This window comes from Monodelphis domestica, chromosome 2 (genome assembly GCF_027887165.1).
Source record: "Monodelphis domestica isolate mMonDom1 chromosome 2, mMonDom1.pri, whole genome shotgun sequence".
Classification (NCBI taxonomy): domain Eukaryota; kingdom Metazoa; phylum Chordata; class Mammalia; order Didelphimorphia; family Didelphidae; genus Monodelphis; species Monodelphis domestica.
Genome location: NC_077228.1, coordinates 456,486,294 through 456,509,020, shown reverse-complemented (window position 1 = coordinate 456,509,020; position 22,727 = coordinate 456,486,294). Strand labels below are relative to the sequence as shown.

At 37.0% G+C, this 22,727-nt stretch overlaps 1 protein-coding gene across 5 annotated transcripts in view; it reads right to left on the bottom strand.

Annotated features, from left to right (window-relative positions):
* The window catches only part of FAM120B (family with sequence similarity 120B), a 127,456-nt gene that overhangs the window by 31,611 nt on the left and 73,118 nt on the right, over window positions 1–22,727 (bottom strand). For all 5 annotated transcript variants that reach the window (XR_008916727.1, XM_056819067.1, XM_007484943.3 and 2 more), the window contains one exon: window positions 1,400–1,606. Coding sequence is in view for 4 of the 5 variants with exons in the window: in XM_056819067.1 (XP_056675045.1) it covers window positions 1,400–1,606 (207 nt within the window). In the remaining variant the exon portion in view is untranslated. The remainder of the gene's footprint in view (window positions 1–1,399; window positions 1,607–22,727) is intronic.

The window sequence follows — 22,727 nt, the reverse complement described above, 5'->3', positions numbered from 1 at the left end:
AGATGTGGCAGTAGCAGACCTGGAAGAGAACCTCCAATTATTTTCTACTGACATGTGTAGGATCATGCCAAGGTATGCAAATGATACAGTGGAGAGAATACATAATCATGGATCCATGTGTCAGTACTGACAACACTGTCCCTTCTTTAAGCATGAAAAATTAACCTTTAACCCATATACTTGGCATTGTGTAAGAAATAAAAAGAAGTGATAAAAGAAAAGAGAGAGCATAATTGATGTTATATGAAAGAATGTCCAATGAGTCCTCATATATTTTCAAAATTTCTCCACAAATAAGCCAACTTCAAGAGTATTCTCTCATTTTTATACTCTATTGGTTGCTCTTACATCACTTTGGCTCCTACCAAATTCTGAAGACTCACCTGGATGATACTGTATGCTATTTGCATACATACATTTTCTATCACAAATAAGCTACTTTATATGAACAGACTATTTTAGATGATCTATATCAGAACTGTTTTGCTGATGAAGTTACCAAAGCTGCCAAAAGAACCTGGCTTGAGACCTTGATTGGAAATTTTCCAGGAAAACATATGCCAATTGGAAAGGCAGTAACAAACAATAATATAAAATGGCTGCTAACTGTCCCAGATTAAACTTGCAGACTATAAAAAATCTTTTAAAGTGATAGGTAACTTCTCCAAAAGTAAGTCTGATTACACTGGAAGCTGTGTTGGAGTTAATATAAGTAGTATTTTTTTTAAATAAAGGAGGATTTCAAAATTCTTGAAAATGTCTAAATATGATAGATGGAGATTAATGAGCTCCATTCACCCTGTCCAGTAACAGAATTTTTAATAGCTTGAATGCTGTTTAAATATTATGGTAGAAGTTAACAAAATATGCATCTCATACTTTTGATTTTTATGGAATGATAAATATTGTAATTGCAATATTAAAAAAGCAAACCAGTATCCAAACATTATGCTATTATTTGTACATATATTTTTAAAACTAGGGAATACAATTCTCCTCAAAATGGATGTTTCTAATACACATGTTTAGTTTCCTAAAGTAATGAAGTAAAATGGATCAGATGGCAATGTCTATTCAATGAAGTATAGGGAGAATAACCTTTTGTTCATTTATAAAATGTAGATACATGTCACAATGTGGTTGTGCCAACCAGATGAGACTTTAGTTGAGAGTACTTGTCTTATAAATTGATCCTTGGTTTCTCCTTTTATAAAATATGGTATTTATAGTAAGCATCTAAATGGGAGAAGTATCTTAACATTATATACCCATTGCTATACTCAGATAAAAAATTGTGAGGTTTTTTAGCATCTTCCAATATTAATGAAACAATAAAGTATCAATCAATTATTTAGAATATCTGAGTATCTCTGGTGGCATCAGAAATGTGTGAACTTACATTGCCTTCTAGAAGTTCCTCCACAGGACAGCCTCTGTGTGACTGCTGGTACTTTTGTTGAAAAAGTTTTCCATCAAACATCTTCCAAGCCATCAAATCATCCATTCTAAATGGAAGCCCACAAGCATTATTGGCCAGAATCAAAGTGGTAAGGCCTCGGACGAAGAGAGAACCAAGATGGACAGCTCTGGAGTCAACATGGGTGAGCTGTTGAAAAGACACATGGAACAAATTTGTCCTTATTTTGGAACAATAAATCAATTTGCATATATCTTGGCATGGCATTTTGACATTATGTTCCAAACAGGTCTGCTCTACAACCTAACAATAAAAGGTCCTCCAAGGCAAGAAAATGTGACTCTGTTAAAAGCAGAATTAGGATCCTTTGGGTATTATGAGCAACTGAGGCTGACACCTTTCTATTTTTCTGGACCCTATACCACCCTAACTTTTATTTCCAATTACTACACATATTCTAAGCTCCAGCCAAATGGTATTACTTTCTGGCTACTAAGTAAGCCCAGAATGCTTTTCTTCTTTACCTGTCAAGTCCAATTCAAATGCTACTGCATCTATTAAGTCTTTTTTGATTCCATGGTTGGTAATGATATTTCTTCTCATTTTATTATTTTATTATATATATTTCTAGATTACCTATAGATACAATTTTAATAACCATTTCCTAATATTTGGCGATCATGTTCTCTCCCTCCCTCCCACCTCTACCCCCTCCCAAGATGGCGGATAATATGATATAGGCTGTACATGTGCTATCATGTAATATATGTTGGTCTTTTTGTGAAAGAAGCCACATCACTTATAATAGAGAAAAATTCATGAAGGAAATAAAATGAAGAATGGTATGGCTTCAATCTACATTCAGACTCCATCAGTTTCTTCTATGGTGGTGGATAGTCTTTTGCATCATGAGTCCCTTTGGAGTTGAGTTGGATCCTTGCATTGTTGATAATAATTAAGTCATTCACAGTTGATTATTGTACATTATTGTTGTTACTGTATACAATGTTCTCCTGGTTCTGCTCATGTCATGTAAGTCTTTCGAGGTCTTTTTTGTGATCAGATAACATTTCCTTTTGGACTTAACATAACACTTTATGATATAACTTTCTAGTGAAGTCCAATTCTGGGGTGACCATAGGTTCTGAGTAGGCCAGTGGGGCAAAAGCAGAGAGGTACCATTTGTTAAGCTGGAAGGATTTTTAACATGGGCCAGAAATGGATTGTAGATCTATTTTAGAAGGTCTGGCTTAGGTAAGTTTCAAAAGGCTCAGCACCAACTTGGAGGCAGGGTAGATGAATTTTTCCACCACAAAAAATTTCAAAGACCATTTACTAAGCCATAAAAGGATTGGGATAGTATTGCTGAATGAGAATACTCACACTGACAAAATTATGGCTCCTTGAAATACAGCATATGATGTTACAGGGTTCATTTATATAAGGACCATAGGTACAAGAGCTTTAAGTAATCTGTTTCAACTTCCTCTTTTTACAGATATTCAAGTTGAGGCTTAGGGAAGTTGAATGGATTACCCAATATCATACTGGTAGTAAGCATCAGAAATGGTATCTGAACCCCAGACTCTTTGATTCCAGGGCCAATGTCCTTTCTACTGTACGTTGTACAGGATTATTCCAAGTACCCCCTTCTTCTAGAGCTTCTTCTAAGCTCACTGAAGGCAAGGATCTAGACTTTTCATCTCTCCCCAAATTTAGTATTATAGTAATTAGTATCATCACTTTATAAGAAGGTAAAAAGTTAGAGATGTAGGGAGATGGGGGTATCAAGGCCTTGAGTGACAAATAGACCTCCATGGTTTTAGAAATAATAATTAACATCAGTATTTGTCATTTAGGTTTGCATAGCCCTTGCATTTCTTCTAGTATTCTATCTTGAGAAATATAGAGAATGATGGGGTGGGGAAGGGACCAAGACAACAGTAGTTAAGAGATATCAACAGGAAGTTTCAAAAGGCCAGAGGAATGCCAAAATATCAAGCTCCCATCATCAGGACACTAGAGGAGTTTGCTCCCCAGCTCTTGGATTGAGTGTGAGTAGGACCAGGGCAATATATGCTAATGATCATGAGACTATATAACACTAGAAATAGAAGGTCTTAGATTCTTGAATGACATTTGGGGAAGGGTAAGGAAGGAGTAAAATTCCTGAAAATGGGAAGGGGAGTGGAAATGTATCTCAATCTGGGAATATGAAGTCTTATGTTATAGGAAATGATAGAATTTTAGTTATCCTGAATATTAAAAATGCTTTTTCCCCATACTGCTGGGTGAAGCTATGTGCCCCAATAGTGCATTTAGATATATCCAACTTTTCTCAAGGTTATTCCTGACCCAGAAACATCATGAGGTAGGTGGTGCTGAGTACAGGATTGAACCTGACTGATTGAGGGGTGTATTTGGGAAGAGCCTGGGAATTGTCCCAAGGGGCTAATATACTTATTGTAAAAATATTCCAGCAAGTATTTAACAGGGAGTAGTAAGTTTCATATGATAGAGCTCAAAGTTTCAGATGAGGAAAAGGAAGATCACTTTGAAACAATATGTAGAGTGGATCACTGTCCTTTGGAAAAGGAGACTATAACCCTGAAATTGAGTAGAAAGGAATTAGAAAATGTATTTGATAAACATCATTGCTATTATAATTTGCAAAATGAGGAGGGGAAAAGTATGTTGCAGTATGGTTAGTCTGGAAAGCTTTATGGTAGAGGCAACAGAACCATTCAGACTGGCACTGGAGCTTTGACCTGTTCTTGCCTCTGACATGTCCAGTTTCCTCCTTAGACAACCCTAATCCTAAACTTCCTGCTCCCAGGTGTTCACCATATTACTGTCAAACTGTGTAGACACCTGACCAGCTTAGTCCACAGCAGCTCAGAACTCCAGAGTTCAGGAGAATCACCAGCCTTGGCCTCCCAGGTAGGTATCAGAGATTATTGCCAAGTAGTACCAGGTCTGATGAAAGAATTGTTAATAATCGATTTAACAAAAATTCCTTGAACACTTACTGTTTGGAGGTACTGTGCTCTGAGTTATGAAGGAGACACCATTTATGTCCTCAAGGAAGGGGAAATAAAATAGTAACACAAAAATCTAGAACACAAGGTCTAATGCCATAGTTCAACCAGGAAGTACAAGTACTACATTGGTCCAAAGTAGGGAGAATACTTTTGGGGGAAAACAGGGACTTCTAAAAATAACCTCTACTTTTCCCATGGAGGTAGCCCACTGGCAGGAAGCAAAGTCTGGAAATTATTAGAGAGAAAAGTTGTAAAACACTTAAATTAAAAAAACAAACAAACCACGAATTCACCATAAACTCATATCACAAAGGAGTTGATCTAATAAAGTAAATCAATAAAAATTCTACAAATGAATTTTTAGTTAATTACTTCTTAAGTCTTCTCTTAAGGCAAACAAGTCATTTAAACTTTAACTGAAGAACTAGGCTGTGACTTCAGTTTATAGAACAAGTTAGCACTGATGAGAAACTATTAAACATAAAAGAAGAGGTCCAATAGTATTTTCACCAAATTTAGAAAATGTCATTAATTCATTTTAGGACTTCTTTTGTATACACTAAAAGGTCACATGCGCCTCATATATGTACAGATATACACATATATAAAATCTACCTAGGCTAGTCAGGAAAAGGATATGAAAACAATCAGTCTCAGGAGAACACTTTCCAAAAGTGTTATGTCATTTGGGCGTCAATTTCTTAAGAAACAAAAATGGGGGTGGAGGTGCACCACCTCAGATAGGGCAGACGCTCAAGATCTTAGGTTTGCCAATATGCTTTTTTGGCATTCCAATATTAGGGTTAAGTAAAGATGTAAAGTTGGGAGTTGCAAGGAGAAATATCACCTTCTTCTCTGAAGAATCAATTCAGATCCAGGAATAAGTGGCATAAGGAAGGACAAAATTGTGAAATGTTAGAGTAACTCCCTAGAAATGGATGTAATAAGCATTATTTATCTAAATTAGCTGAAACTCAGCTACATCATGATCTTCTCTCATATGATCAGCACATGGAAAGGATCCATTGCTATCTCTCCCACTACTTCCTTGAATTCCCATTGTGAATTGGGTCTCACTAATACAATGGATGTATTGGCTCTGTCTTGCCACACTGTGAAAAGCTAAGTTTTTCAGGGCAGCATATGTTCTGGTTTAGTCATTTCCTGGGCCATTTTATTCATCTGAGGAGAATCATAATTTCATTTCTAGAATTATTTTAGAAACACTTTTTTTTGAATTATTACCTTCTGTCTTGGAATCAATACTGTGTATTTGTTTCAAGGCAGAAGAGTGATAAGGGCAAGGCAATGGGGTTAAGTGACTTGCCCAGGGTCACACAAGTGTCTGAGGCTAGATTTGAACCCAGGACTTCCCATATCTAGGCCTGGCTCTCAATCCACTGAGCTACCCAGCTGCCCCCAGAAACATTTCTTAACATAATATATATCCAACTGCCTTTTGTCATCCTAAGGTAATATCTACAACTCACTGAAAAAAAAAAAGCAACACAGAAAATCCTTACCTTCTGTCTTAGACAAGTGGCAAAGGCTAGGCAATTGGGATTAAGTGACTTGCTCAAGGTCATACAGCCAGGAAATGTATGACTTAATAGCAACGAGTTACACCCTATAGTGTTATAAATACCTTCATTCTCAATGTCCAATTTGTCTGTAGTTTTTTGATGCAATATGCCAAAGTTTAATAACAACTGAATGACGAATAATGAAACATTTAATGTCCCAGACTGTACAAAGTGTGTTTTAATTTACACAACACCCCCACCCCACGTTTATTTGTTCTAAACAATCAGATTTTTATGTTTTAGATTTTTATGAAGAGTGGTTCACCTGTGTCTAATCCAACTGTAACGGCTGTTAAATATCATCCATCTGCCAGTGGCTCTGTAACCACCTGAATCAACTGGAAGTAATAACAAGCCAGCTGCGGAGTGCAGGCACAGATTATCTTCTTGACACACCCTAAAAGCGCACCGAGGCTAATAATCAAATGAAGACTAAGAACCAGGGTCAGATTTTTTAGGTTTGTAAAGATTAGTGCCTATACCTTGCTCTGCAAAGTATACTTATTTTGGTGTGAATTATACATATACACACACACACACATATATACACACATACACATATATAAAATAAAAAATATATACATATACACGTATGTGCGTGTATCTATTTTAGAATCCTCCCATAAAGTCACCAAGGTGATCTTAGATACTCAGAGTCTGAAACAGAAGAGAGAGCATCGGCTGTGGAAGATCCCAAAAGCGTGTCTGATGAAAGCACAGATCCTTGAAGTGCTCAAAGGCAACACGAGTGTTACTTCTTAGTCATCTGGGCATGAATTTCTTTAAAGCCCAAAGAATGAGATTGAGAGATGCAACATCTTAGATAAAGTTCTAAACACATGCCTTTGGGCTTTCCAAACAAGTTGCTCAGAGGAGTGGCCCCGTGATTTCGTCAGTATTTATACTCCCTCTACTAACACAGATCACAATCTCTTTAAGATTTAGTAGATGGCCTATACGGGTTGGTGCATATGATTGCTTTGTGCCCAGGACTGTGGTGACCCTCTCCAAATTTAAGTCAGTCCTCATATGTGAGACACCAAAGTATAAGACACGAATGCTATTTCAATAAATAAGACTCCTGTTTTATATTTTGGTGTCTTGTAGATGAGTCAAAAAATAAGGCTGGGAGTGCAACATTCTAGATAAGGTTTCATACTCATGATCTTGGACTTTTCAAACTGTTTTAGCAATCTGAACAGGTTTACATTATTGGTCAATTATATCTGGGGCAATTATGATGCACGATGTGGAAAAATCATTGGTTGTGGAGTCAGGAGACTTAGGTTTTAATCCCAGCTCTTTTCTCTAGTAGCTCAATGACTTTGGGTAAGTGTTAAGTTCTTTGGGTTCGTTTCGGCAATTTCAGGATGAAGAAGTTGAACCAGACAAACTCTAAGGTTTCTTTAGGTCAAAAAATCCTGGGAACTTCTGTATTTCAAAGCACTAAAGAAGAGAGTGGAGGATCTTGAGCTCTATCTGCTGAGCTATGTGAATACTTTTAATGATAGCTCATATTCAAGAATAGTTTTCTTTATAGCTCTGTCACTGACTTACTATATGAAATTGGGCAAACCTTTTACCTTTCTATATGCCAGATGTCCCCATATGCAGAGGGCTGTTGCAAAGAACAACAAAAATAATTGATAGTTCAATGTTTTGCAAATAGTAGATTTGTATTCTAGGACGGAATGGAAGATGCCAACTTTTGTTTCATGAGCCAACAGGGAAACAAGAAAAATATTAGATTGTGTCAAAAATACCATGGGGAGTTATTATGTGGCCTATGCTTTGGGCTTATATTTTGCCCCCAAACAGTAATGACAATATTTTATTTTAAATTTATTTATTTTTCCATGGTTACATGATTCATATTTTTCCCCTTACCTTCTCCCTCCCCACTCCCATAGCCAATGAGCAATGCAACTAGGTTTTACATGTATCATTGATCAAGACCTTTTTCCATATTATTAATATTTTCAAGAGTGAACATTTAGAGTCTATATCCCAAATCATATCCCCATTGAATCATGTGATCAAGGAAATGTTTTTCTTCTGTTTTTACTTCCACAGTTCTTTCTCTGGATGTGGATAGTGTTCTTTCTCATAAGTCCTTCATAATTGGATGACACTATTTTAGAAAGAAATGTCTGTCCCAAGTGGGGATTACTTCTGCTATTTCAGGAAAGCCCCTTAAATCATGCTTAAGTTTGGTCCCTGCTCTCCAGATACTTCTTCCATAACCTCACCAGACACTTTGCTGTCCACATCAGAGGCATTTCTACCTGTGGCTCTACTCTCTTGACTGCTGGCCACCTATCCTGGACCAGGATTTCAGAAAAAACCTGGCCTTACTTTACTTTCCTCCCTGCTCTTTGGATATTCCTTCCACAGCTTTGCTAACTGTCTTACTGAAATCCATGTGTCCTCCCTTCCCTAACTCCCCAAGTTCTGGAACCATGAAATATGATCAAATCAGCTCTGTCATTGGCTCCTTGAGGGCAGAGATTGTCTTTGCTTCTCTATCTGTATCACTGGTACTTGCCATACAACTTAAGCAATACTTTTTTAATAAGTAGGAAGGACATTGACAAACTGGAGGGCAAGCAGAGGAGGTGACCAGGCAAGTAAAATGCCTTGAATTCATGCCAGTAATAAGTTATTATTAGCAATATAATTATTATTAATAACCATTATTAATAATAATAAATAAAATTAGATTATGTAGTACTTTAAGGTTTCCATTTAATAATATTTTAAGTAATAATACATTCATATGTATATTATTTATATTATATATTTATTATTCATATAAATATAATTTATATGTACAATTATATATTTAAGTATAAATATATTTAACAATAATCTATTTAATAATAGATTGTATAGTACTTTAAGATTGGCAAAGCGCTTTTACAAACAACTCATTTTATGCTTAAAAGAACCCTAGGAAGCAGGTGCTATTATTATTATCCCCTTTTTACAGATGAAGAAACTGAGACTGAGGTTATGTGACTTGCCCAAGGACACCCAAGTAGAAGATTTAAGGTCATATTTGAACTCTGGTCTTCTTGATTCCATGTCTAGCACTCTACCCATTGCACCACCCAAACTGCCACAAAAGGATTGGTTCCCTTGAAGATGTATAGTTTGTAGAACCCAAGGCTTTAGCCTTCAAGTATCTGAAGGGCTATCCCACAGCAGGTGGATTATATCTGTTCTGTTTGGCTCCAGAAGACAGATAATAACTAAGAGTAACAGATGGAAACTCCAAAGAGGCTTGATATGAGAAAAAACATCTTAATAAAAAGTGACCCCAAAATGGAAAGGGCTGCCTGGAGATCACAAAGATATTGAAGAGAAGGCTGGGTAACCACTAATCAGTTATACCATAGGAGGAAATCTTATTTAGGTAGAAAATTTGGGTTAAACTAAATAACCCATGAGGTCTCTTCCAATGCTAAGAATCTGCACTTCTTTAATAGTAATCAGAGCTGAGGTTGGGAGGAGGCAAGGGTAAATCACTTCCTAAAGTACAACATGGGGGATGCTCTTTAGAGCCACTTTTTGTAAATGTATATAAGAAATTCATTTTGTAATAAGTCAAAATACATGTGGAAACTCAAACGCTAAGGGAGGGCAACTTTTAAACCTTGCTGAAGTACAGGATGAAAACAACAACTTGATTTGGCTTGTGGCAAAGCCTCACCAATGACTAGGAGCCAAGAGGTGTGGAATGGTGGTGAAAAAGCCCTTGGTTAACATTTCACAGGAGGGTACGGACAATATGACATTCATGCTTCTATAGTGTTCTTCTACCAGGAAAAAGGTCTTTGATTTGAAATTAGGCAAATCATACTCTTTCTTTCCATACAGCTTAATGCCTCTAAGTACTAATTATACAATGATAACACAAAGCAAATGGTTTCTTATTGGAAATTCTGCCCTTGGAATGATCACTATAATAAATGTTCTTTTAAAAAGGTAAGCGAGACCCTAGACTTTACCTAAATGCCAGGCAGGGTTCACTCTTTTTTCTTAAGAGATTACTGCTCTGTGCTCACAGCTGCTTATTAATATGTATAATGGGAAAAATAAAAAACCTCACCATCTAAAAACAAATATCATTCCACTCAAGTGCTTCTGTTACAGGTCAGAACTTGCCAGTTCCTGATAATATTAACCAATGCAAGAACAGAAATGAAAATAAACAGAATCTTATCGAGGGTAACTTGAACTGCTAAAACAGAAACCAAACCAGGGTAAGCACAATCCCAAGCTGCCTGAGCACTTCTTAAATAAACCGGTTTCTTCCAAGTTCATTTGAGCTCAAACGGCATACAAGTAGATTTGTGACGATCATCAATGTGACTGCTTAATAACTTTCTTGGCCTTTCATCACTCAGCTCTATCTCTCCATCTTTCCTCCAAACAATTAAACATGCAACTGTGCCTAAAGTAGGTGAAAACATAATACAGTCAATAGATCCTATCTGTAGAACACATTATGGAAAAAAAAGAGACCAAGTTATGCTGTTTTTAGGGGTGATATAACTAAGTAGCTAAAATGGAATAGTAATCATATTATTTATGTGATACTTTTCATTTAAGAAACGTTAAGATGCCTTTATAAATATTAACTTATTATTTTCTAGAACTAGAATTCCAATTATAATATTTTCTGAACCCCAAAAGTTGGACACATGATCTAACAAAACAGTTTACCTTTTTTAAAGCAAAGTCTTCTTAAAAAGTACGGTCTTCCTAAAGTATAGAGAAACTGGGACTACATCAGTTAATCAACCAAACAACCAATAAACATTTTTTGAATGCTTATTTTTATGAGGTAGCTGGTGGTATGATGTGATTCTGGGGCTGGTCCTGGAGTCAGGAAATCCTAAATGAAAACCTGACTTCAGAAACTTTCTAATTCTGTGACTCTGGGCAAGTCCCTTAATCTCTGCCTCAGTTTCTGTAACTGTAAAATGAGGATAATAATACCACCTATTTCTCAGGGTTATTGTGAGTATCAAATAAGATAATATTTGTAAAATGCAGCAACTGGCACATAGTAGATATTTAATAGATGCTAGCTGTTATTATTATTCTGTGCTCAGGACTGGGTATACAGACAAAAATAAAAGTTTCTGCCTTCAAGGAGCTTAGGAATCATCTCTAAGGGAGGGAGGGAGGGGGAAAGAGAGAGAGGGAGGGAAGGGGAAAGAGAGAGAGAGGAAGAGAGAGAGAGGAAGAGAGGGAGGGGAAAGAGAGAGAGGGAGGGAGGCGGGAGAGAGAGAAAGGAAGAGAGGGAGAGAGAGAGGAAGAGAGGGGGGGGGTACACGTGTGTATCCACACTTACTAGCTATGTGACCCTGGACAAGTTACTTAGCTCTGATTCCCTCAGTTACCTCACCTGTAAAATGAGTTGGATAAGGAAATGGCAAGCCTCTATAGAAAGCCCCAAATGAGTTATGAAGAGTCAGATAAAACTGAAAAAATTTCCTAAGCGCTTAAAAAAAGTATATAAAATCTCATTTAATCCTCACATATAAAATTAAAAAAATTAAAATGTCATTTGATCCTTCCCACATCAACAGGCAGGTGCTATGAATTTTACAGGTGAGAAAACTGGAAAACAGAAGTTTGTCGGGGTCACACAGCTAGTAAGCATCTGAGGCCACCTCTCCACTGTGATACCAGCTGCCTCTGGAGGTATCAGTATCTGGGAAGATCAGATAAGATTTCCTCTGGAAGGTGGCACTTGAGCCTCGCTTTGAAGGAGATTAGGGATTTTAAAAAGTGGAGGAAACGGATAGACAGGGTGATGTTGTGGAGGCAGCTATGGTGTGCTGTGTATGAGGAAAGGGGAAAAGCTCAATTTAATTACTCCACAGTATACCTATAGGAGAGTCAGGTGTAGGAAGGCTGTATAAGTGCCAAACAGGAGTGTGTAGTTATCCAAGAAGTAATGGATGGGGGGGGGGGGGGCGCGGGGATGGAGTTCCTCAAGTAGGAGAGTGAGAGATGGAAAATCACTTGGGCAGCTGTATTGTCTAATCTATAACCTTTTCATCATATAACAGTAAGAAATAACTAGATATGATTAAGGAAACTAAGGAATAAAGGAATAAAACAGCTGCCTATTTGGTCTCAGGGTCCTGGGTGAATTCCTCTACACACAGCTAGCGAAAAGATTTTTCTGATGTACAGGCCTGATGATGGCCCTCTCCTACTCAACTCCAATAGCCATGAAATACAACCTCCTCTGTTTGGCAGTTAAAGTCCTTCATACACTACATTTCAGCTATTCCTTATGAAGACATTCCCATCTTATTTCTCTTATGCCTTCCATATATACTGTCTTTGCACTGGCTGTCTCACATACCAGGGAATGTTCTCATCCATCACCTCCACTTCTTGGGATTCTTGTTTTTCTTTTCTTTTCTTTTCTTTTCTTTTCTTTTCTTTTCTTTTCTTTTCTTTTCTTTTCTTTTCTTTTCTTCCTTCCTTCCTTCCTTCCTTCCTTCCTTCCTTCCTTCCTCTTTCTTTCCCTTCCTTTCTTCCTTCCTTCCTTCCTTCCTTCCTTCCTTCCTTCCTTCCTTCCTTCCTTCCTTCCTTCCTTCCTTCCTTCCTTCCTTCCTTCCTTCCTTCCTCTTTCTTTCCCTTCCTTTCTTTCCCTTCCTTTCTTCCTTCCTTTCTTTCTTTCTTTCTTTCTTTCTTTCTTTCTTTCTTTCTTTCTTTCTTTCTTTCTTTCTTTCTTTCTTTCTTTCTTTCTTTCTTTCTTTCTTTCTTTCTTTCTTTCTTTCTTTCTTTCTTTCTTTCTTTCTTTCCCTCTCTCTCTCCTTCTGTCTTTCTTTCTTTCTCTCTCCCTTCTTTCCTCCCTCCCTCCCTTCTTTCTCTCTCTCTTTCTTTTAAAAAACATAATGCTTTATTGAGAGAGATAGAGAGTTGGGGGGAGAGGCGCTGTCTCAAGTCTCCCAAGGGATTACAGAGAAAATGTGGAGCACTGCCTCAAGTTGTTGACCCAAGACCAATGCCCCAATTCTTGGTTTTCTAAATTCAGCTGAGGTATCACTTTCCACATGAAGCCTTTCCTGATTACTTTGGTAGTACAAAACATGTTTCACCATATGTCCTGCAAGAAGAGATAGTAAGATATAACCTATTTAAACTAATCATAGATAGATTAAAATATCTAGGAATATATTTGCCAAAACAAACCCAGAAACTTTATGAACATAATTATAAAGCACTTTTTATACAAATAAAGTCAGATTTAAATAATTGGGGAAATATTAATTGTTCATGGGTGGGCAGAGCCAAAATAATTAAAATAACAATCCTACCTAAACTAATATATTTAATTCAATACCATCCCAATTAAAATACCAGAAATTTATTTTAATGAGCTAGAAAAATACTAAAAAAATTCTTCTGGAAAAACAAAAGGTCAAGAATATCAAAAGAATTAATGAAAAAATGTAAATAAAGGCAGTCTTGCAGTACCATATTTCAAACTATATGTAAAGCAGTAATTATTAAAATTATCTGGTATGGGCTAAGAAATAGAAAAGTCAGTGGAACAGAACAGACATAAACAGTTGCAATAGACCTTGTGTTTGACAAAAGTAAAGATCCAAGTTTTTGGAATAAGAATTCACTATTTGGTAAAAATTGTTAGGAAAACTAGAAAGCAATCTGACAGAAACTAGATATAGTCCAATAGCTTACACCATTTATCAAGATAAGATAAAAATGGATACAAAACACAGGCATAAAGGGAGATATCATAAGCACATTACAAGAGCAGGTAACACATCACCTATTGGATTTATAGATAGAAGAGTTTATGAATAAAGAAGAGAAATAAAACATTGTGAGATATTAAATGGATAATTTTGAATACATTAAACTGAAAAGTATTTATAAAAATAAAATGAATATAGCCAAGATTAAAAGGAAAGCAGTAAGTTGGAAAAAAGTTTTTAAAGACAGTTTCTTGGATAGAGGTCTCATCTCTAAAATATATAGAGAATTTTGTCAAATATATAAGTGTAAAAGCCATTTCCCAATTAATAAATGATCAAAAGATATGGGCAGGTTTTGGACAAAGAAATCAAAGCTACATATAACTATATGAGAAAATGCTCTGTCATTATTGATTAGAGAAATGCAAATCAAAACAACCTTGAGATATCACCTCATACCTATCAGATGGGCTAAAATGATAAAAGGACAAAAATGACAAATGTTAGAGGGGATGTAGATAAATGGGGACACTAATACTCTGTTGGTGGAATTGTAAACTGATTCAACAACTTTGGAGGGCAATCTGGAATTATGCTTAAAGAGTTCTAAAATTGTATATACCCTTTGACCCAACAATACCACTATTAGGTTTATTTCCTATGGTGATCAAGGAAAATGGAAAAGAAACTATACATTCTAAAATTATGTTCTCTTTGTGGTGACAAAGAATTGGAAATTGAAAGGATAAATCCATTAACTGGGGAATGGCTAAACAAGTTGTGGCATATGATTATGACAGAATACTACTGTGATATAAGAAATGAACAGGTTAATTTTGGGAAAACATGGAAAGGCCTATATGAAATTATAAAGAGTAAAATGAGCAGAACAAAGAAAATATTATACACAGCAACAGAAATACCATTTGAAGAATGACTTGTATATGTAAACCTCCAGAGAAAGAACTGATAAATAGAAATAAGTAAGATAGAGTTTTTTATATACATATATCTTTTTGTCAAATAACTCCTCTAATATGGGGAAGGTAAGGAAAGAGGGTACTTAAATGTAACAAACAAATAAATAAATTAAAAGAATGTGAGCTCCTTGAGAGCAAAGACTCTCTTAATTTTTTATTTGTATCCCCACCACTTAGCATAGTGTACATAGTATTTAATAAATGTTTCATTCATTCAGCATGGTGTACATAGTCAATACCTAATAAATATTTCATACACTCATTCATAACAATTCTACCCTAGAAGAAATAATTGTGGTATAATAAAGGAAAACAGAACACATAACATTTAGTAATATCCATTTCTTGAACCAAAATGAACAAAATAGGTTTTGGAATAAATAGGTTTTGGAATAAATATTTCATGTAAATTCAGAGATAACTCAGAAGTAAAGTTAAGATGGTAGAAGAGTGGCTCTCCAGATCTAAGGTGCTAAGTACATATTGGATCACCAGTTAGCATCAATCAATTTGAGGCAGGGGCTCCAGGAAAGCTCTGGTCTTTTGCTCATCTCTCAGACTTGTCAATAAAATTAATAAACAAAAGCAGTCAATATTTTGGAAACAGCCTTTAAGATGCTTTGGGGTAAAAGACTAAAGGTAATGCTGAGCTCTTCCTGCTTAGGCTGTGCAGCATGACTGAAAAGAAGAGGAGGTCTCTCAGAGGCATCCGATGGGACCATGGAGACTTGAAAAACCAGTTCTTAATGTTCCTAATGCCTCACTGTAAATATTTAACAGTAAACAGTTCAACTGTTTGGTGTTTATATGCAAAGGAAGGTTCACTTACTGAGGTTTATTGGCAGTTGGGCAAAAGGATACTTGTGTGGAACAAAACTGCTATTCTAAGTAAGTCCAAACACTGAAGTTGACCTAAACAAAGTTTCAATACTACCTTAGCAGTGTGCCTCTGCTATAAAGGGGTGGAAATCCAAACACTGGGAGTACAGCACTATAAATAAGGTATCCATAAGTAGTCAGGGAAGTAAAAATAAACTGTTTTGGTTTTAGAGGCACAAAGGAAAAACTTTTATTCCATTACAGGGCTTTAATTTAAAGCTTTATATAAATTTCCTAAAAGACTTATAAAAGAAACTTTTTTTTTCTTTCCAGATCGGAACTGATGGTACAGATTACTGGAAATAGTTAAAATAAGGGTAGGTTGTATATTGAACTATAGCTACTGGTTTAACTTTTATTTATATTCGAGGCATCGATTAATTCTTCCTGAGTCAGGATAAAAGAAGTTCAAAGTCTTAGGTGAAAGTTTATTTTAAAAGATGATTTACGAGGAACAAAGACCAGTAAGACTGTTAAAAAAGTAGGCTAACCATCTGGTAAGCTGCAACACACCTAGAAGTTGTACTCAGTTGACAAAAAAATTATTTTGCACTTAATATTTTACTCTTCCTCTTTCATAAGGAATGCTATTTCAAGATTTTAGCATTTTCTCTTTAAAACTAATATTTATATTTACTATCAACTATTTCTACGTATTTACCAATATGATTTAAACTTGAAAAGTAGTAATCTACTCTTCACAGAGCTCCCAACTTCAACAGCTTCAACAGGGGGAGCTATGTACCAAGATCTAGAAAAATATCATCTATAGGCCCTAGAGAAATATTATCATCCTTTGCAAGCAAATTATTCTTGTGTAATTAACCTGTAATCTAAAAGCATCCACCAACTTTAATTTCCCATGACATTAATTTTAAATATAAATCATCAACCTGATTGTTCTAGCTCATGTGGCAAAAGGAGGCATAGAAATCCATTTCACTGTTGTGATATGGTAGAAAAAAAGGACCAGACTTGGAGTAAAGAAACCTGAGTTCAAATCCCACCTCTGATTCCTGCATGACTGGGGTCAGTTAAGAATTATAATATTTCTGTTGCCTAATTTATAGGGCTATTATAAGGAAAGTGCTTTGTGAAGGTTAGTCATAGAAATGTAAACTACTTTATTATTTTCTGTTGGCTAGAGCTCTAAAAGTTAACATAGTATTTGTTGGATCCATCTTGAAAAAAAAAAAGGAGCATTCTTCCAAAGGTTGAGTCCTAGCCTTTTTTTCTCTATTCTCTAGCTTCTCTGAAGGTGGCTCTTCCTCTTTTCTCCTAATTATCAACCATATGCAACACACAGGCAGTTTAGGTAAGATGATTAAATGGTACTACAATAGTGTGAGAGAGCATCTGGGAGTGCAGATACAGTTTGTAGATGTAGTTAAGCATGATTGTGTATGTGCTGGGTCCCTAAAATGCAACCTTGGTCTAAGAACAGAACCATAGCCGGTGTCTCATTCAGATCTTATTCCACAGCTTCATTTTTTGTCTGTTCCTCATCCTGGTGTATACTGGGTGGGCTCAGCAGCTACACAAGGCTTGAACTGGCTGGACACAAACACTTGTGAACAATATCACTCCTTTCTCTATCTCCCATCTCCTTCAACCTACCAACACACGGACTAAAACGACACCACAATTCACATCTCCCAGATTCCACTGGTCTTTCCTTAGCACCCGTTGCACTAACTCTTACTAGTGGTCTCCCCATATACCAAGTAATGTTCTCCATTTTACTCTACACCACCATGTCATGGCCCATATTTGTACCACTGAATTCCAATGTACTAGCAATAACCTGATGATCCAGTATCTTTTCCTCATCTGATGCTCCTCTAATGGTTGGAGAAGCAGAGGGAGCTCCAGGCTTCTTTGTAACATCTAGCTCCCCAATGCCCTAATTCTTCGACAAGTTCTAAGTATACTTAGCATGGGAGGAGCCTAAAGAAAGGTGAGTGTAAGAACCAAAATGTAAGACCCAAATAACCAACATATTTATAGGTGGAAATTGAAAGAATGGCAAATACTAGTGGAATGGAACATATTTGTCAGCCTTTTAATAATCTTTATTATTTATAATCTTTATTGACAATTATTAATTCACCACATTTGGGCTCTTATACCTTTGGCCTTGACATGCTATACAAGAAAATGGTACACAAGAAAATAAAGTCAGGAAAAAATAATTTCCTTCCTTCCTTCCTTCCTTCCTTCCTTCCTTCCTTCCTTCCTTCCTTCCTTCCTTCCTTCCTTCCTTCCTTCCTTCCTTCCCTCCTCTCTCTTTCTTCTTTCTTTCTTTCTTTCTTTCTTTCTTTCTTTCTTTCTTTCTTTCTTTCTTTCTTCTTTCTTCCTTTCTTCCTTTCTTCCTTTCTTTCTTTCTTTCTTTCTTTCTTTCTTTCTTTCTTTCTTTCTTTCTTTCTTTCTTTCTTTCTTTCTTTCTTTCTTTCTTTCTTTCTTTCTTCCTTCCTTCCTTCCTTCCTTCCCTCCCTCCTCTTTCTTTCTTTCTTTCTTTCTTTCTTTCTTTCTTTCTTTCTTTCTTTCTTTCTTTCTTTCTTTCTTTCTTTCTTTCTTTCTTTCTTTCTTTCTTTCTTTCTTTCTTTCTTTCTTTCTTCCTTCCTTCCTTCCTTCCTCCTCTTTCTTTCTTTCTTTCTTTCTTTCTTTCTTTCTTTCTTTCTTTCTTTCTTTCTTTCTTTCTTTCTTTCTTTCTTTCTTTCTTTCTTTCTTTCTTTCTTTCTTTCTTTCTTTCTTTCTTCTTTCTTTCTTTCTTTCTTTCTTTCCTTCTAGGGATCTCTAGGTACCATGGAAGTATCTAAGGCCAGATTTAAACCCAGGACATCCTATCTCTAGGCCTAGCTCTCTATCCATTGAGCCACACAGCTGCCCCTACTAGATTGATTTTCAAGATCTCAAAAAAAATCCCCTCAAAATGGAAGTAATCACAGATATTACTTTGGGCTTTTTAAACAAATATTTTATTTTTAACTCATTTACATGAAAAACAATTTTTAACCTTAACTTTCTTTCTTTGAGCCAAATTCTTACTCTCTCTTCCCCCTTCCAAGATGTTAACCAATCTGATATAGATTTTACATGAATAATAGTGCAAAACATCATAGATAACATAAACAACAAAAAAAGGGGAATTGATGTCTGCAACTAGACATTAGTAACTATTGTTAGTAATTGTGCCAATATTTTCAACTTTATAAAAAGCTCAATTAGAATAACTTTTATACATATTGAGGTCATTGTCCTTGAAAATGAGAAGGGAAACAGCCAAGCTTTTCCAATCCAGGAAGATTTTACTATTCATATGCCACCTAGCAAGGGACCATGCTAGGGACTACAGGAATACAGAGACAAAACAAAAACCAGCCTCTGCCTTCAAGGAATTTACATTCTATTGTTTTTTTTTTGTGGATAACTGTTTATTGCAGATCTTCAAAGTCTCACAACTAATGGAGGCATACAATATACAAGATCCCATTATATTATGGGATATATGTATTTTTCAAATACCAAAAAAAGCATTTGACTTGATAGGACGAAAAAAAGTTTTAAAGGCTTTCCCCTCCCAAAAGGTGCTTTCTACTACAGGTTTACACAGCAAGACCACAGAGGGGTAAAAGGCTGCTCAAAAATCGTGTCTTGATGAGATAGATAAAGCATTTATTGTTTACTATGTGTGAGGCACTGTGCTAAGTACTAGGGATACTAATACAAGTGAGTAAGACAGTCCTTAACCTCAAAGAGTTCTAATGGCAGATGATCCCACATGAAGGGGAGCTGGAAAATAGAAGAGAGTGGAAGAATACATGGGCAACATGGTTTAGAGCTGTCTGGGAAATGAGGTAGAGGTCTGGGAAAATAATCTGAGAATTTTTCTATCAGAGCCCTGGGATCTATGGAGAAAGAATCCTGGGGGTTCCAGTGACAAGGGGTTAAGGAAGATGGCTAAAGTGGAGATAGCGTGGTCCAGAAATGACTAGGAAGAGATATAGAGGTCTGGTTCTGGACAAGACAGGGTAAAAGCTCAGAGACCCAGGGGGCAGAGTCCAGGTAGTTCCAATGATAGGAAATTAAGATTCAGCTCAATTCAAAAGCATTTACTCCATCTGCTCTGTGGAAGATTATAATACAAAGACAAAAACTAAACAGTCCTTGCCCTCAAGCAGTCTGCAGTCTAGTGGGGAAGGGGTAATACATGTAGTTAGACAAGTAGAAGCACACAAGATGAGGGGGAACAAGGGAATTGTCAGACAAAATGCTATAGGCCAGCGGTTCTCAACCTGTGGGTTGCGACCCCAGTGGGGGTCGAATGACCAAAACACAGGGGTCACCTAAAGCCATCGGAAAATGCATATTTCCGATGGCTTTAGCCGCTGACAAATAGTGCTACTTTACAGCAAGATCTCGGAAAGAACAGGGACCCTGCTGCCCACACATTGTACTAATATTAGTTACCTATCAGCAGCCCTCCCCCTATGAGGGGCGATGGATTTACCCTGTTGCCTGGAGACAGGACTCAAACAGAGACCCAGAGAGAGCACCAGGCTGCAGGCTCCAGAGGGGTTAAGCGGATAACTCCTGGCTCGGATAATGGAGTGGAGTAACCCCAGCAAAGTGAAGCCTCAGCTCGAGCTGGAGGGAGACTACAGGAAGAAGAAGGCAGCGTCTGTGGACCCCCTCCCCAGGGAGGACTTACCTCCCGCCCCAGCGCTCAGGCTGCCTCCTGCTGGATTAATATTTCTCAACATATAATTAAATACTGTTTTTGTGATTAATCACTATGTTTAAATTATGTTTGATTTGTAGCAATGAGAATATATAATGCATATCAGGTATTTACATTCCAAATCATAACTGTAGCAAAATTACAGTTTTGAAGTAGCCACCAAAATAATTTTTGGGTTTGGGGTCACTGTAACATGATGAACTGTATTGTGGGGTCATGGCATTAGAAAGGTTGAGAACCACTGATATAGGCAAATCTGGGGAAGGTGGAAACATTGATGAGGTAGTACCAGAATGGAGCTTTACCAAGGTAAGGATTCCCACAGGCAAACATGAGAAGGGAGAACATTCCAGGCATGGGGACCAGCTTGTGGGAATGGAGGAGGTGAAGATGAAGTCGTTTGGGTAACAGCTAGTAATCAAGTCTGGCTGGAAGGTAGGGAGAGGGTGAAGCGGACTAATAGGAAATAATGCTGGAAAAGTAGCCTGGAGCCAGATTGTGGAAGGCCTGAAATCTGTATTTTATTCTGGGGATTTACTGAAATCTTTTTGATGAGTTATAGTGTTAAGACCAGCGCCTTTAGGTGATCATACATCCAATGAAGTCTGATAATAAAAGTATTTTATTTTCTCACATTTATGTTTTTTTCCTTATATAGCTGCTTTGCTCTAATGTAATAACATATTATAACTGGAAAAATGTCCGATGTTTGTATGCATTCTGTGTATACTTATAAGTGTATATTTTATCCCTTCTATTTTTAAGTTCCTTGATGCAAGGCACTATGTTACTTTTGTGTATCCCCAGCATTTGGCACATAGGAAGGAAAGAAACCAGCATTTATCAGGGATCTACAATGTGCTAAGCACTTGACAAATATTATCTCATTTGATCCTCACAACACTGGGAGGAGGTAGGTGCTGATTATTCTCATTTTACAGCAGAGGAAATTGAAACAGATAGCATAGTGGCCCCAGTTTTCATTGCTGATCTGAGGCTGGATTTGAACTCAGGTTTTCCTAACTTCAGACCCAGGGCTTATAGTAGGTGCTTAGTAAATGCTTAATGTTAGGTTGCTGGATCAAGGGAGTCTCAGGAAATTCCTTCCTTCTAGTTGGTGAAGCTGCCCAAGGATATGAAAGCTAAATGGAAGGGGGAGAGAGCCTTGTGCTAGCCTCATTCTGCCCATGGGATAAGACACAAACTGCTTTACCTAGATATGAAGGACAAGTTACTGGTACAACATTACTGGTGAGTCACCCAGAAAGGTCCAAGTTTTACAATCAGCCAAAGACACACTTTGAGTTTTCTTTTCTGCTCAAGCTTCTGTTTACCAAGCATTAGTCTCCTAACTCCCTCCCTTTCCCCAAACAATAGGAAATAGTGTGCTGCTTGCCCTGGGTTTATCTACTTTCCCTCCTTCACCCTCTATTACTCTTCAGATGCTCTGTGCAAGGTCAACTTAAAAAAAAAATAAAAGGTTTAATCTGGAAAGAATGGTAAAGACCCAAGCCCAGGGTCACAGATTTGGTTATATTCTTCTACCCCATGGGAACTAGCCACAGTGGAAGAAAAACAAACTAAACTGTGTTAGATTTCTACTTAGGAAGGGTGTAAAAATCTTTTCTCTAAGAGGGTACCTTTAAGAGCCCCAGCATTTGAGCATTTGTGGTCATGGTCCTGACTGTTGTGGGCAGATTCCCCAGTCATTTATTTATGAAGCCTGTTGGGCCCCCACTCATTGGGAGTCTGGGATCTTTGAGGATGCATGTATGTTTCGACTGCCTATCCAAGACCTGCAGTGCACTGCCCTCAGCACATTTGGGGCTGTGTAATGTTAGCAATAATGTCGTTCTCCTATAGCCATTTTCTGCATTTCTTGATTTAAACTCAAACTCTGACTGACTTGCCCAGCAGGGTAACACACTGGCCTCTGAAGCAACCTCCAAACAGTCTTTCTTTAACCTACTATGACAGAGGGCAATCGCCTCATATTATTCGTCTTCTCTATATCAGTCCCCGCATACTCTACATTCAGGTCATGTGAGATTCTTTGTTCCCCAATCTCATCCTGCTTCTCTCTTGTTTCTGTGTCTCTTCTCAGTCTATCTGCCACAAATAAATGGCTCCTCTCCTCACTATTTCTGAATGCTGAAATCTTTTCTTTTTTTCCTTCAAGATCTCATTCAAGAAACATCTCTCTCCAGCAACTTTCCTTGATGCCCACATATTTAAGTGATTACTTAGACCTAGCTTCTCTCAAAGCCCTTTGGAACTCTCCTTTGCATTCATATTTTAATTTGTGTATATCTATATGTGTGTGATAAATAATTTC